The sequence below is a fragment of the Protobothrops mucrosquamatus genome, unplaced genomic scaffold, assembly GCF_001527695.2.
Source record: "Protobothrops mucrosquamatus isolate PMUCROS unplaced genomic scaffold, P.Mucros_1.0 scaffold102, whole genome shotgun sequence".
Classification (NCBI taxonomy): domain Eukaryota; kingdom Metazoa; phylum Chordata; class Lepidosauria; order Squamata; family Viperidae; genus Protobothrops; species Protobothrops mucrosquamatus.
This window is the reverse complement of record NW_015386475.1, coordinates 284,810-302,032: the sequence shown is the minus strand read 5'-3', so window position 1 is coordinate 302,032 and position 17,223 is coordinate 284,810. Positions and strand designations below refer to the sequence as shown.

At 36.3% G+C, this 17,223-nt stretch overlaps 2 protein-coding genes across 4 annotated transcripts in view; one reads left to right on the top strand and one right to left on the bottom strand.

The window, feature by feature from the left end:
* Positions 1-6,636, top strand: part of CDK17 (cyclin dependent kinase 17) — a 42,650-nt gene extending 36,014 nt beyond the window's left edge. The window contains exons 13-16 of the mRNA XM_015812638.1: positions 333-375; positions 2,707-2,797; positions 3,245-3,322; positions 4,244-6,636. Of these exons, the coding sequence (XP_015668124.1) occupies positions 333-375; positions 2,707-2,797; positions 3,245-3,322; positions 4,244-4,281 (250 nt within the window). The 3' untranslated portion in view covers positions 4,282-6,636. The remainder of the gene's footprint in view (positions 1-332; positions 376-2,706; positions 2,798-3,244; positions 3,323-4,243) is intronic.
* Positions 6,637-10,464: 3,828 nt separating this feature from the next.
* The window catches only part of ELK3 (ETS transcription factor ELK3), a 45,060-nt gene continuing 38,301 nt past the window's right edge, over positions 10,465-17,223 (bottom strand). For all 3 annotated transcript variants that reach the window (XM_015812635.1, XM_015812637.1, XM_015812636.1), the window contains 2 exons: positions 16,857-16,979; positions 10,465-11,338 (listed from right to left, as the gene is read on the bottom strand). In XM_015812635.1, the coding sequence (XP_015668121.1) occupies positions 11,240-11,338; positions 16,857-16,979 (222 nt within the window). In that variant the 3' untranslated portion in view covers positions 10,465-11,239. The remainder of the gene's footprint in view (positions 11,339-16,856; positions 16,980-17,223) is intronic.

Here is a 17,223-nt window from a genome sequence, read left to right as displayed (position 1 = left end):
CATTTAGTGATTAAAAAATCTTTCATTTTCAAAATATATTATTTTTCTTTGGTGGTAAGCATGTCTAATACATTCTTACATATTTTCAATGCTAGTTCCATGATACTTCACTTTATTTAAAAGTATTGCTTTTTTATTTTTTATACTAAAATACAGTGAAATAATAGCATAGCACAATGCATTTAGTAATAACAGTAGGCATATCACCTTATTAGTATTAAGTAGAATCCATAATTACATTCAAGATATTTTGAAATTGGAGATATCTCTTATGCAGAAGTAATCCAATCTGGAAAATGTGAATAAACAGTGAATATATGGTTTATTTCTAGGCTGGATTCAGACGGGATTGAACTGATAGTAAAATTTCTTCAAGTAAGTTGTTTTTTGTATTCTTTACACATTTACTTTCAATGAGTACTTTTCAAGTTCTTTATTTGACAGATTATAAGAATAGAAAACTATGATTCAAAATAGAGCATTATTTAGATATTGCTCTTGCAGCTTCTTTTTTGTTTATTGTAAAAATCTCTTCCTTCAGTCAAGAATCTCTTCTTTCAGTTGATAATTTCATGTACAGTAGTAAAATCTTGAAAAAGTACATAAATAATGAATTCCTTAAAAGATTTTGAAAGACAACAGCAAAAATAATTTTGCACATGCACGCACATATAGAAATAAAGGCAAGAAAATATACTACAGTTTTTGTCTTAGTTTATATGTGGAACCTAACTAATTTGGGCTGCACTCACACAGTGTGCTAAGCTAAAGGTTTTAAATAATGGGTTTTTGAATAAGATATACTAAACCAAAAATCTAAAACAATAGGGCTTGGGCCATGGAGTCAATCTATTAATTCATCTGTTTCAGTTTTGTTCATTTTTGATGTTCCCAAGAAGCACCCACTGCCACTTTCCTTAGTGTCCACAAGCTTCCTAACCCACTTGAGCTTTTACCTCTTTAAACACTTATTTTCATCCTCAGCGATAGGATGGGAGACCACCAGGAGAGGTCAGGAGGAGGGGACAAGGGGATGGCGAAAGGGCAGCAGGGCTGCTTGTGGCCAAGTGCTAAGGCAGGACTTCCCTCAGACACATCCTCCCTCTCATTATAATCTTCCTTCCTTCCTCCCTTCCTTCCTCCCTTTTCTTCTTTTTCCTTCCCTCTTCATTCTCCTTCTTCTTCCTTCCCCTCTTTCCTTCTTTTTGTTTGTCTTTCCTCTTTCCCTTTCTCCTTTCCTGTCCCTTCTTGGATGCTCAAATGCAAAAGGGGAAACATTTCTCAATGCCTCGTTGCCTTGTGATCAAATGCCACTTTTGCTAGTAGTCTGTGACCACTTAAAAGATTAAGAACAAACCAGGCTGAGTTTATCCCATGCTTGCTTTTAGTGGGGGCGTCCACAGACAACAGTACAGCAAAACTGTCAAAATGGTGGCTGTGATAGTTTATCAGAGCTCCTCTGTTTTTTAAGTGCAATAGCTTTAGCTTTTAGGAACAGAGGTAAGTTAGTTGCTTTTCTATTAATACATAATTCTTAAAAGTGCTCTTCTGAAGGGACCCCGCCATGGTCTAATTGAGACTGGAAATATAGCAAAGGAAAATATTTCCTCCCACTCTGCTTTGTCCTGTTTTCCCCACTGAAAATGGCTGTTTGCAACACACAGGGAGGGGATACTTTCCTAAGAGTTCACAATTCAAGAATACTAATGTTAACTTGGATTGCCAATAAAGTCCTGTCTGTGACAAAAGAGAACCCAAAATTGCTTTCTCCTTTGAGCCCAAGTCTCAATGGATCCAGGATTGAAGCAGAACTGCATGAACTGGGGCATCTCCAACCAAGTTTCCTCTCCCTTCCTTCCTTCCTTCCTTCCTTCCTTCCTTCCTTCCTTCCTTCCTTCCTTCCTTCCTTCCTTTTTCTTTCTTTCTTCCCTCCCTCCCTCCCTCCTTCCCTTTTTTCCTTCCCTCCCTTCTCCTTCTCATCTCTTTCCTTCCTCCGTGCTCAGGAAGAGGTGATGGGAGGGGGAGAGATTGCCAGTGCTGTCGGTGTCCATGCTGCTGCCGGCCATCGCTATCCCACATGGGCAGGGCCGGTCCCGGTGAAATGGAAGCCTCGTGGCTGCGAGGCTAGGTCAGCGAGCAGGCCATGGAGGTGCTAGTGGGAGGGGGGTGGCGCTGATCTACAACCTGGTTGCATCCATCAAAGCCAGAATGCGCTCAGCCTTAGATCCATGGGGCAGCCCTGGAACCAGAGAGGAGCTGTGCTGCCGCCTCTGCTCCACCCCCTGGGTGAGCGCACAGGAGACAGCCAATGCCGGCATCCTGGGTGAAGTCAGCCTGCAGGGCAAGACAGCCAGTAGGGACGCTGGACTCCGCCTGCTCAACGCCTCTTGCGGGGCACCCATCGCTGGTTCCAGGGCTGCCCGGTGGATCTAAGGCTGAGTTAATTCTGGCTTTGATGGTTGTAGATCAGTGTCCGGTCAGCCTGGGCCAGGCTGAGATGCCATAGGCCAGTCCTTTGCTGTTTCCAGAGCAGGTCCCCGGGCCAGACAGAACCACATGGTGGGCCGGATTCAGCCCACGGGCCTTGTGTTTGACATATCTTCTATAGCTATAGGTACTAAAAACCAAACCTTGGGATTTGAAGTAAATAAAACCTATTCTGCATCAACTGTGTTTTAAAATAATCTCTATTCTTTTGTTTGCCAGTATGAATCAAAGAAAAGAATTTCAGCAGAAGAGGCTATGAAACATGCATATTTCAGAAGTCTTGGAACTAGAATACATACTTTACCAGAAAGTAAGTTTATTGTGCCTTTGATATGAGCTGGGCATCTGGCTTTGAGGAGATTTACCCTACTTGCTCAGAAAATTAAGAATCTTTCTAAACATTACATTGAATCAAGTATCCACTTGAGTTATGTTGTGCTTAAACTAACTGTTATTAACCTTGTATCTTTCATCTGAAAGACCTTTATTGATACCCACTATCAGGTTCAAGTCAAATTTAGATGGGCTGTCAGTTCTTCCTGCTTTTGTCCAGCTGAGTTTGGAGGCAGGGATGATGACAGAAAAGAAAAATACTATTTTCTTTTTCTTTGCTGCAGTTCCTGTAAATCCTTCAGGATTGTTCAGATTGGGGTATTCTATAAATATTGTTTGATAAAGTTTTCTTCTGATTCCAAATATATTTTTGAAAGCGAGACACTTATTTGGGGGGGAAAATTTACTACATGTATTTTTTCAGGTGTATCAATATTCACTTTGAAAGAAATTCAACTCCAAAAAGATCCAGGCTTTCGAAATTCCACTTATCCAGAGACAGGTATGTAAAGTAATATTTACATTTCTTTTTCAGAATTGCATGAAGTAGAACAAGTAATACCTATTAAATAGTTAAAATTCTGTGGATTCCTCAAACAAGATTTTCGTTAAAGAGGTTTGCAGATCTGGATTTTTTCTTTATGATCTTGTGAATCATGGAAAAAAGCACTCTTAAGTAGCTTGGCACTGTTGCATCATTTGCTGTTGTATTCAGGTGCATTCTGTGAATGGCTGTAGCCATTCCTCAGACTAAGCTTTGATTTGTTTAAGATGCAGGTTGTTAGTTAAGCTACAGTGATTCACAAATACTATTAAGCCATATATGGTAAATTTCCAAACCAAGTGGCTGAATTGAAACATCATGCTAAGCCAGAATCAAACTATACTGTAACTTAGCACACCATGTGACTAAGCATAGATTTGTTTATTTGTATCCTGCTTTATTATTTTTACAAATAACTCAAGTGGTGGACATATCTAATGCACATTTCTCCCGTTTGCCCCACAATATCCCCTGTGAGATGAATTGGGCTAAGAAAGAGAATGACTGACCCAAAGTCACCCAGCAGACTTTAATGGCTAAGGCAGGACTAGAATTCATGGTCTCCCAGTTTCTAGCCTGATGCCTTAACCACTAGACCAGGGGTAGGCAACTTTGGCTCTTTTATGACTCGTGGACTTCAACTCCCAGAATTCCTGAGTCAGCTATGCTGACTCAGGAATTCTGGGAGTTGAAGTCCACGAGTCATAAAAGAGCCAAGGTTGCCTACCCCTGCACTAGACCAAACTCATTCTCTCCATGAGATGATTGCTTTGAATATAATGCTCAGTTCATTTCTAAAATTGTTTTTATGTATCAGTATGTATAAGAGAAACGTCAGAACCCTTAATCTCTTAGTAAAATACATGTTTTATATTCTAGGACATGGGAAGAACAGAAGGCAAAGCATGCTTTTCTGAGGTGGGCATTGCTGTTTCAAGCCCAACGCTAGTTTTACCTCCATCAACGAATCTAATCTAAAGGCAGTTCTTCCCTTGATGGACTTGCCACCTGTTTGTCTACACTGTCCTCCTCACAGTGCAGTCTTTTTATTTCGGACCTACTGGTTATTTTTTTTTAAAATATATATATATATGTAAATATATATATATATATATTTGTTGTCACAATGTGACAAATTTTTGTACAGTCAATTTTAAGGTCTCTTCCACCATTAGAGCCAGTAGGTTACAACTGTTAATGTAACAATAGCTGCAATTTTTGTGCAGGACTGAGAAACACAGTGCATTATTTATTGTGTAATCATTGCTGCTAAATAACTACTGTCTGTATAGTTAAGAAACAACTGAATGCCTGAAAGAGTTGCAATGGGTTTACTGTATATGCTATGTGAATGCCTTGTTTCTCTTCATGAACTATTGCTGCAGTTTTATATCTTGTTTTTTCTTTAACTGCAATGTTTCCTGGAATGTAAACACAGCTTTCTTGACTGTAGTTACTATTTACTTTAATGCTCTCTAGTTCTTGGCCTGTACATTTCTTATTTAACATTAGATATAAAATACTTAGAATATTACCAAATACCTTTTTAAAGCACTTAGTAGTACAGATATCAATTCAAACAAATGAAAAACTGTCAGATTCCAGATCTCTTATTTTGGCTTATATCAGAAATGATAAACCATCTGTATGTGACACTTAACTATTATCTAACTTTTTCTAATGGACACTTATTTGTTAGAATATTTTTGATACGTGGTATTTCCCTAAACGTTCCAGTGATTCAAAGCAAACTCTGGGTGCAATGCATCCCAGCTCAATTCTCTAATTGCCACTTGCTTCGGTGGCTGTTTTATGACCACAGCTTCATTGGAAAGCCACAAAAGAATGCAAGTCCACAATAAATAATCTATTAGTTTATTATACAGGCTTCATGGAGTATGAGAACTTAGAGGGTTTTAAAGGTTTTAGATGTTATCTGTTTATTGAAATTAAGACATCATATTACAGTACTACTAAGCTTATGTATCTCAGTGAGTATCATAAGTACCTCCTGGTGATAGGAACAGTATTTTTCAGCATTTGTGTACACCTTTTGGAACCTCTTTGTTTAGTGCATCTTCCAGAGGCTGTAAATCTTTATTAGTATATTTTGAAATGGTTATGTAAATCTTTGGCTGATATATCATGAAAATATTCATAGATAACTTAATTTTTTTTCCTGATGTTCACTGTAAAACATTCAGGGGTCCTACCATTTCTGTTCAGGAAATCTTGTAATTGATTATTGTTATTTAACAGTATTAAGTGAAAGATTTTGTATGTTTCTTTAACTTTATTTGTGAATAGTAATTGTGGCATGTTTTGGAATGTTTTATTAATGTTTTATTATTATAATAGTAAAATTAATTTGGGAACTCTTTTCTGGAAAAGAAGACACGTTTATGTGAAATGGTGACTATTGGACCACTGCTGCTTTTTAGCATTTGTAAACTGGTTTTACACTTAACGAAGCCCAGTAGAGCTAACCAACTGCTGTTTATTTCTAACAGATGGACCTGTATTAATGTTGTACTTTTAAAGTATAAATATTATATGGAAATCTTCAGTAGTGTTCAGATATTCTATAGTATCCCACCATGCAGCTTTAAGAAACTTTTTTGCATTTCTCCCGCCTTCCGGAAGTCCTGAATCCCTCACCTTCCTGAAGCTTGCCAAAATCATTGAATTGAAGAAAGCTTTTCTGTCACTTTTCAGGAACAACAATAAATCCTATTTTTAAAACATGACTTTCCTTGAAGCTTGAAACTTTGCCACCCTGTATTATGTGTTTTTAAACTGAACAGCTGATCCAGTGAAATCCAGACAAAAACTAGTTGGTATATGTAGTTTAGTTTTACTAAAGTAATCAGAGGACATATACAGACTGTGTTTTCTATGTATGGTTGGAATACACTATTGTTGTCCTGGTTTGGAAACAATGTTTAAATTCAACTTTCCAGATTCAGCTAGAAAATTTCTGCTTGACAAACCAATAAGACATCTGTTGAATTGGGCATAGCAGGAATGGAGGGAGGAAAGAGGATTTTTAAACTCTTGAAGTAACTCAGAAATTGCCTTTTATTCAGCAGAATTGGGGCTATTTCTCCTAATATATTTCAACAAAGCATCATTACAGTTTAAGAGATTTGATCTATTTGCAGTTCTGATATACACGTCCATTTTTGAATGGAACCCCATATGTTCCCTCTGCACAAAGGAGGAATGAAGATTCCATTTCCTTATTCTCCTTACAGCTCCTCACCACTTAACCCTAACCCTAACTATTTAAAAAAAATCCCTTCATTTTCTACAGCATCCCCCCCCCTCTCTCTCTTTCTCTCTCTTTCTCTGTCTGAAAGCGGAAACATTGGCAACAATTTCTTCCACATTCCTCCAGCGAGAGGAATCTTTGAATCCAGCCCTCAGAATTTAGTGATTTTGTTTACTATAATTTCCAACACATAGGGATTAAATGTTAAATGCTAACAAATAGAACAGATGAACTAAAAACAGAAGTCTTCATAGCCAATAGAAAAAGAATTGAAATGTTATACACATTATCAAATGTTTCATTTATTTTTAAGAATTTGTTGAAAATTTCTAATTATAAATATGAGTGTCTCACCAGCTGGATTCAATTTTGTTCTAAGTAATGCTACTTGAAATATATACAATCTCTCCCCCCCCCCCAAGTGTTAAATATCCTCACAACAGCTCTGTGAGGGAGGTTTAAATAAATATCTTTAAGATATTCCAAAGTTTACATATGTAAAGTGTGAATTAAAATAAAGAATTTTTCAGGCTTAAATGATATTTATGTTGGAAAGCAGGAATGTTTAATGCAGTATTTTCTCTTCCTAGCATCCTCTAGACATGCTGGATTACAAATCCCAGTATTCCTAACCAGTAATGCAACACCAATTGAGAGTTGAACTTACTTATCTGGGGCAAAATCTGGCTTAGTGGATATTTTGTTGGTACCTTTAGTCAATTGTACTTCAAAAGGATTGCATGCAAATATGAGTATCTTCTGAAGTATCTCACTTGGTAGAGAAGATGTACAGTACATGTTAACAGTGGTGTCATTTAAAAGTTTTGCTTGGAAACTGTTGTGGACAAATAAATATATTTGGGTGTGTCTTGCAGGAGCAAATCTTATGGATTGGGCAACAAAAGGAGGATCATCCCTTTTCTTTATAATTAATTTTTATGTTTGAGAATAAGTTTCATTATTATCAAGAAAAAAGGAGAGTTCCAGCTTTCATGGAATGGAAATAACTATGTTAAACAACAACCACATTAATGCCTAACAGTGTCTGTTCCTGTGTATCTGAATAATTTCTTCTTGACTGAAGCAGTTAGAATTTCACACCATTATCCAGTAAATTTGATTGCTTGGTATACTTTATTTTTTACACAGCAAACACATAAACACATTTGTAACTTTAAAGACTCAACAGGTAATTCACATTGTATGTGTTTGCTCCAGAAGCTATCTATTAAAATGCAGAAGTGCATTTCAGCCATGATGTTTATCGTTCTATTGTAGTAACTTCAGCATCTCACATTATAAGTATGCAAAAACATATAGAGAGAGCATTGCTGTTAAGTGGCTTGCTAAATATTCAACTAAACAATTAAACCAATCTTTCTCAACCGGGGCCTTATAATGCCTATATGTAGTATGCTAGCAAAGAATTATAGAAGCAATGGTCTGGCTTATCTGGTGGTACTATTAGGAAAGGCTTACTAAGATTTCATTTTGTAGTAAAATTCCAACCAGTTCATTATGGACTAATTAAGGCACATGAGATTGAGACAGAGAAAAGGGGTTAGATACAGCATTTAGAAAGACATCAAGCATCTATTAACATCAATCTACTATTCTTTAATTTGTATTTTAAGGAAATGAATTAAAGAAATATGGCTGTGAATATGTAGCTTATTATGGATGTACATTTTCTGGCTTTTACTGTATAAAGGTTACAGTATGTTATTGACCTCACAATCTCACAGCTTCCTGATGGTTGGCAGAAAATCTCAGGGTCCCAATTATTACACCACCTGAAAGCTTCTGATATAAACTGTTCTTCAGCTTAAATTTCATCTCACTTCTGCATGTTATTATTCGAAGTAGCCAAGTAATAGTGTTCTGCATGTGCTTCAAATGGGAAGAACACAAACCTACTTTTAATGTGAAAAAACCATAAATCAAAGAATAATTCCTGCACTGTTAATGTTACATGTTATTTATCTCCCCAAAACCATTCTTAACCCATTTTAGGCAAAGTTTAGAACAGTTTTCTTTACATGATTTTAATGTGCATAAATCAATAACTTGATAATTTGTTTAAAATGGCACAAAATATTGTTCTGTTCTTATGCTTTTCCATCTTTTTTAGCATGAAAATTGAATGATTCCAAAGGCTTCTAGCATGCCAATCTATTTTTATTATTATTTTCCTGCCAAAATAGATGAGCTTTAAGATCAGCTTTTGTTGCATAATCAGAAAAGGTGTATATGCTGTTTCACTCTTAAAATTTTTGAAGTTACTTCATTAAGCTTAAATTTCAAAACGTAAGATTGTTACATTCGCTTCCAAATTATAATAGCTGTATACAGGTTGTACTCAACTTACGACCACAATTGAGCCCAACATTTCCATTGCTAAGTGAGAGTTGTTAGATGAGTTGTACCTTATTTTATGACCTTTTTGCCAGAGTTGTTAAGCAAATCACTACAGTTGTTAAATGAATCATGCGGTCATTAAACAAATCTGGCTTCTGCCTATTATTGATTTCGCTTGTCGGAAGCCAGCTTAAAAGGTTACAAATGGTGATCACAGCAGCCCAGGACAGAGTAACTGTTATAAATACATGTCAGTTGCCAAGTGCCCAAATTTTGATCACATGACCATGGGGATGCCACAAAAACAGTCATAGGTCACTTTTTTCAGTGCCACTATAATTTTGAACGGTCACTAAATGAATGGTTGTAAGTTGAGAGCTACCTCTGAACCCTCTTTCATGTAGTGTAACTGTATTTGAAGTGAAGGTATATTTCAGAAGTTTAAGAAAGGATGTTAGCAGTGTAGGATACTCTTGGATCAGTATTTTGTATTAGCATAAAAGGACTGGGTTCCAAATATTTCCTGAAACATCTAACAGGATTCTGTGCATGAGATAGAACATTTTTGGCAATGAAAATGTTTTATATACATAATATGTAGTAAATTGACACTTTCTAATGCATTCTTGCCAAGAAGGAGATAGGGAGCATATGATAGAAAATGTAACGGAATACTAATCATGTAAAAAGTCTGGGAAATCAGTGGGTTCTTCAAATAGCAGAAACTTGTTCTCTTGAAGGAAAGTAAATCTTAGGAAACAATGTGAAGTGAAAATTAGTTATAATGTATTAATTTTTACTTCATATTTTTAACTTCAAAATGCACACGAAGTTGAGTTTCATAATCTAGTAGGACTTGTCATTTTTGCCAAAGCTGGAGCACAGAGGGAGAATATTTTGATTTTGAAAATATGACATAAATTTGAATTCTTTAATCTGAATGTGTGTTGTTTGAATATTATTAATGTCTTCATAAAATATGCATGTATCAGGTATTTTTCCAATTTCAGCTAAGAGACAATACTCTATTTCTCTACTGCAACCCATATTTATTCAGTTTTACTTGGTTTTTATTTAATCATCAGGGAACCAGTCATGATACTCTAGGAAGTGGCAAACTCTTTTCTGTTTTCAGAATTCTAGCCTATTGAAGAGATGAAGAATCTGGATAGTTTTTAATTACAATATTCAGTATCAGGTTAGTACAAAGGGGTTTGTGGGGGAGGAGAGAAAAATCACTGAAAACCTATACTGGGTATTATGGCATTTATTTCCCAGTTATGGAGAGGCACCTGTCATCTTTTTTAGACTTTCATTTTTGTAAGCATTCTAAAATATTTTTTGAAAAATCAAATCTGTTGAAGTCTTAAAGCCTTGGTCCATGCACCACTGGAGACAATTTTTCTCCATCCCTGATAAGAAGCATGTGAGAATTTTACCTGTTCACAAAAATAAATTTTAGATTGACATCTCTTTTAACAATCAGCTTTATACACAAAGATAGTGGCACTGAATAAGGTTATTTCTTCCAATTTAAAAAATGCCCCTAAAATACATTGCAAGTATTTTAAGACCATGTTCCTATTTCAGAAGAATTCAAGCACTAATGTCTAAATAGTGTTATATTCTTAACACACTGGCCAAAATATTATGGCCTCTCAGTTCAGGAAGTAAACAAAAATATTCTTTATATATTTGGAAAGCGCTTAATTCAAAATTACATGAATATACTGCACCACATGGCTGACCATAAGGGGAATACTGAAATACTAGGATGGGGAGAAAAGTGTTCAATACTTGGTTCTTTCCAACGTTTATCTTAATATTGGAAAATATATAAATCATTTATATAACATTATGCAAAAGAAGGCACAGCCGGTTATAGTTTATACAAGCATGATGCATAATACGCGTAAGTACAGAAGTAAAACATTTCACATCCTTTACATATTGTTTAGAAATGTATTAAGAAAGATAACTTCATTAACAGTGTTCAACACTTGGAGAGCAGAATATAAAAATTATAAGTTGTTTTAATGCACAAAAGATTTCTTATACAAAAAAACCCCCTCGCTGTATAAAAATGCTAAATAAACACCATACAAGTAGGTCATCTGTGTAATGGAAAGTGCAAACCATAGTAAAAGAGTTTCATCATGTCCTCCTGGCGTTACCAGAAAAATGAAACCCATCAGAATGGCTGTGTCAAATCCAGTTTATTAGTGAGTCCCCAGTTTGCTGAGACATCAGGATTTATGAGCATTTGGAGAAAGGAGAACTGGAGAAGAGGCCCCATCCAAGCTGGGAATTTGCATTGGGATGTGACCATTTAGCAGAGTTGGAAACTGTAAAAAGAGCAAAGGAAAATGTCACTGATACTCACATTATACCTATGTGTAAGCTGTCAAACATTGTTTTTAATGATACATGGAGACCGCTCATTGTGGCAGGTACAAGTAAAATAATCTTTTTTAAAAATGCATCAGATCAGTTAAACATCACTCATTTTGGATTGGATGAATGAATATAAGATGGTTCAGAAAAAAGCATATAATATTTGTGACAACCCATAGATTCTTACTGGGAGAATAAAATAAGTTACATTTCCTTGTGATTTTTGAGTAAGCTAATACTTTTTCATTTTATTCTAAAATGAATCAGTAGCAATCTGAGGTTTGACAAATGTTTTTTTGTAAACAAAGTTAAAATAAATCCCAAAACCACAAGTTTGTATGTAACAAATTGGGTTGGGAAAGAAGCACATGAATCTGTAAGAATAAGACCACCTCAATAAAGCTGATGAATAGTGTGCACATTGTTTTATTTTAGCATTCAAAATATGATTAAAAAAATCAGAAATAATAAAAGTGAAAAGAATTACAATGCAAAAATGTCTGTATGTTCTGCAAGACATTCTAATTTTCAAAACAATAATGAATGCCTAATAAAATCAAATAATCCCCATAAGGATTAATATTTTTTAATTTATTAAAATTTAATCAATTTAATTTAATTTAAATTGCTTGTATATCACCCTAGGCCCATGATTTAGAACAGTTTAGAGCAGGGGTCCCCAATCCCCAGTCCGTGGACCAGTACAAGGCTGTGGCATGCCAGCAACCAGTCCACACAAACAAGCAAAGCCCCATCTGCGGGATGCAGGCAGCACACAAAACCACACCCCTCCAGTCCGTGGAAGAACCTCTCCATGTAACTGGTCCCTGATGCCCAAAAGGTTGGGGACCTCTGGTTCAGAGTATACAAACAGACAACCAAATATACTTCAAAAATACAGTAGATGCTCAGGTCACTGCTCATTAAAAGCCCAAATAAGATGTTTTTCATAGATTTCCAGAAGGCCATCAAGAAAAGGACCAAGAACAAAATTGGAGGCAGCAAGGTATTCCAGTGATTTAAGTCTATTATAGACAAAAGCTTGTCCCCCTCAACTCAAAGGGATGGAACTTTAATATCTTTCTCAATGACCTCAAAGGTTAGAAAAAATCATTTTGAAAAAGACTACCTCAAATACCCAGTGCTATACCATGTAAGGCAGGGATGTCAAACTGGCAGCCTGCCAGCCTGATGTGTAACACACAGACCACGCCCACCCCGGCTCCGCAAAGGCAAAAAATGTCACAATACGTCAGGTGACGCGATCGAGTTTGACACCCATGATGTAAGGCTTTCCAGATCATGACCAACAGTTTAAACTGGGCTTAGAAGCTTTTATGCAACCAACGGAGCAGTTTAAGAATAAATATTAAGTTGTACTTGCCTACCAGCAGCTAAATCATTGCATTCTTTCCCTGTTGCTTTGAGTCAATTTCAAAAGCACCCCCACATATAGCACTTTACAGAACTGTTGTCTACAACAGCTTCTTGGTCCAGTAAGGACAATAACTAAGGCACATCAACCAGAACTAAGCAAAAGTTGTAGCCTTCACTTGCTCTAGCAAGAACCATAGGACAACCCACACACTCCCACCAAGTCATGGGCATTTTCTTCCAGTGGAAGAACAACTCTGTCCAGATCGATCATGTGAACTAAAGTCAGCATGTTTCTGAACAAACAGTAACTCTAAAATGTAACTTGAATTTGGCTTTGGAACACATCTTCAAAAAGGATGCAAAAGATCACATAATAGCTAACATAACTCTTAGGATGACTAGCACTGATGATGTGATGATGTTTGGGTAATGAAATGTTTGCAAGAAAACAAGCAAACTCAGAGAGAGCCAAAGACCCCTCATATCAATCCTGAGCTATAAATATTCTTTATTATTAAGATAACTCTGTATTTTGTATCCCTTTTTAATGCCCTTATTCTGATAAACCAAGGCATGATAGTTTAATGCAAAGTCCCTGTGGCTGTTCTCTTGGCAGGGTTCAAAGTTCCCAGCCCAAAATACTATTTGAAATCTTGGAACTGACAAACAGATTGATTTTGGCTTCTATGCTGCACAACACCCACAAGCTGTGAGCAGCTGAGAATTAGAGTCTCCCAGATGCTCCCAGATTGAAGGTGGCGTAAATTAAGGCCTAACTTGTAAATTCCTGGGTATTAGTTAACATTCTTGTGTCTTCAGGTGCTCATTTGCTACACTTTACAAGGTGTAACATTCAGTTTCATACTTGTTTGCAGTATAAAGCAGCACAAGCCATAATTTCACAGCTTTGACTTTTTTTCTGTATTGTACAGAAAGACTACAGTAACATGAACAAGGAAATTGTTTTTTTTTACAGAACGTGCTCCTATAACTTTTAAAATATATACATCCAATTTATTCCTGTTATATAAATTGCTCATTTTGCCATTATATTATGGTAAAATGTAAATGTAATAAATACTTTATACAGATAGAAAAAATATTTAAAAATATTTAAAAAGCAATACAGAGAACATTTGTCAGATTGCCATAGAGTTAGTGCACTAGTTCTATTATTAAAAAATCATTGCAGCAATAGAACAGACAGTGTAGAACATACAGTGAACAGCTGCAATTTTTACATAGGGGAAAACAGATTAAATACAGCTATTCTGAATTATCACTTTACTCAAGATGTAAATGCTTTTCTATTTCAGTTCCTCAATATCTAAGCATGAAGTTTGTATTACAGAAGAAGCAGAGGTTGCATCATAACTGCAGCCTAACTAGATCACTAATACACCCATTTCTTATCCAATAAAACTGGGGACACTGTTGAATACTTATCACATCCCTTTTCTGTAACAAATATCATCTTTAGAATATTTTTGGCCTCTCCAGTGGCTCTTGCTGTTCTGATTTTCTGCCCTATTTTAAAAGCAAGGAGTGAGCTACAGAGTCTAAAAATAAATGGTCAGACACAATTTTAATTCATCCACACGTATAACCCACAGATTATATACTACAGTGTTCCATTGGCAGAAATTTCACTTCTGGAAATCCAGGGAATATGGCTGAAGGAGTGCATCTCTAGCAACTCATTTAAAAGACACTCCCAAATTCCTTTTACAAACAAAATAAAGGACTCTGATTCATTGTAGAGATTTGCCCAGTAAGTTGGAGCTTACTTGCTGAGCCAACTGACAATTTTGTAAATTGCTACAATTTCTCTATCCCTTGACACATCCAAGCTTTGTATTTGACATGCTATGTCAGAGAGTTGGCTCCTTAAAAGAGCTCCTTTTCCTTTTGTGCCCTCCCAGATATGAAGGATTCTACAGGGTTTCTCTCAAGTCATTTACTGCAGTTATAAGGTAAATACTAAGGAAACAATTAAGTGCATGAATTCAAATGGAGAACTGAGTTTAAGATGTTGATGAATTTCAACTGTATTTTCTTGCTATTATTTCCACCTTTGTTGCTTGGTAAACTGCAGCTCTGAACAAGTCTCTCATTATCCTAATGACACAACAAACTTTTAGATCCAGAATGAGTTATAATTACAATCTGCAGAGGCTCTGCCAATTAACCTGAGCCACTGACGTCAGTTGGCTGCAGCAGAATCACCTCTACTTACTATGCTGGGAAACGAAAGTAGTTTTACCTGTACATCAGCTCAAAAGAAATGGATTCAGCAGGTAGTGTCTGTGACAAAATAACATGTCTTTGTTTTTTGAAACAACACTATACATTTTTGAGAAGAGCTTCAGGGATAAAGTTGAGGGAGCAGATGACAGGGGAAGTGATACCATTTGTCACTTCCCTTGATAGCTTCTTGGCTACTTTTGAAAAGCCAAGCATGTAGAGTGAGCAAAGCAAGTTCTAAGGGTGGTGGAAACTTGGATCTCCTTTTCCTCCTTCACCAGGGTGGCAGTTTATACTATTATTTAAATTCTTCAAGCTTTATATGAAGATGGGCGGGGAGGCTTAAAACTCTCCTGTAATCATATTTCATTTTTGAAAATACTGATTTAAAAGGAGAGCTCTGATTTTCCCTTTGTTTCTCTCCAGCTCTCTGTTCAGAGACAAAACACCGTAAAAGAAACAAGCTACTTCTGCTAAAGCTTTGGTATCTCAGTCCAAAAAAGCTTCTTCTCAATTGTTATAAGAAATCAAGTTCATGACCAACTAAGTTGTTTTTTATTGAATCCAATGAATTTCTTAGAGCCTTGATTGCCATAATAGTTAATTCAGACAACAGGTCTCCAGAATAACTATTAATTCCTGCGTACTGGTATCACGTGATAAAAGAAGCCTTGAACAAATAGGCAACTGTGTTAGAGAACCACAGCTGCCACAAGCTGAGACATTGTCACTGCTCTTTCTCCGTCACTTCTGCCCTATCTTTCCATCAGTCTTATCTGCAGGGGGCAGTCAAAAAAAATCAAGATGGCAGTCATGGAAGTGCAATTAAAGTGCTTCTCAACATTGTATGCATGCAAGGGAATGAACTTGCTCTTGCAAGCACCATCTTGACCCTTTTGATCACCCCTGCAGATGGCACTATTCTCCATTAAGTGTCTTATCCCTATTCAGACAATGTAATTGACTGGGCAAGTTTATGATCTTTGCACTCTGGTGAGTACATTCACCTACCAGAGTAAACCACATTTTATTTTAGTTCAGTTAAATCGCTATGAATTCATTCACATATCATATTGACACAGCTGTGACCTTGGCCTTTTTTGCAACCATACAATAGCCAGGGACATTTGTTTGCTATAACAGATCCAGAGTCCCTTGATCACTTTTAGGAACCACTAATGGCAGCTGTTAGTCACTGCTATGTTTTCTGTTTTCCTCTTGTCAGTCAAGTACACCCAAGAGGGCAAATTCATATGCTGATACAGTTTTACACTGATACTTTTCTCCTTTTTGATAGAGATTAAAAGAGCAGGCCTTCGCCCATCTAGCTGTCATATCCTTGAGACTGATAGTAGTTTTTCTAATACAATGTTCAATGCCTATTGAATAAAGATTTCATTTTCAGATAACGCATACTAACCTTCTGAGCAATCATCAAAATTCTTTGTGGTCTTTTTCATAGATCTCATTATATATGTACTCAATAGATAGACTTGCCAACAATTTTTTTATCTCATTTACAATGAAATATTGCAGCTGATGTTTTATCAGGAAAGTACTCTGATGTGTACACTATACTATCCGCAGATTAGCTCCTAATTCATTTACTAGCAATATAATGAACATTTTTGGGACCAGAACCATTTTTACCGGAGCACTGATGTCCTTCTCTCCTGGCTTCAGAGAAACTGCGTACATTTATCCAAGCATAATCACAGTTTATAGTATGTCTCACCCTAACCTGAAGCTCTTGTTTCTTGAGCAAAGGGTGTAAATGTTACATATTTCCTATATCTGTTTTTGTTCCTAATGGCAAAGATTAATCTGAGACAACATGCACCAACTTACCTGGAACAAGGTATTTGGTCCCTGCAGTCTGGCAGGACTCAATGGAGCAATAGGACTGAGGCTGCTCCAAAAGTGAATGCTAGAAAGCAGTGGACTTGGGGTCAACAGTAATCCATTTGGAGTCTACAAGACAAAACACACTAGCTTAGTCACCTATTGATAAATATTGCTATAGAAAGGCTGATATGCCATTAATTTTCTCACTTCTATCATAGCTTCTTCAGTATTGCTTACATTCTGTTTTCTAATGTACATTTTGAATGGGATATGAAGAGTCATATTCTAATGTACTGTGTTTTCTTAGTATCAGTGCATCAGTTCTAATGGAACACTTTCTACTTGTTTCTGTGGAACATGACTGATGAAG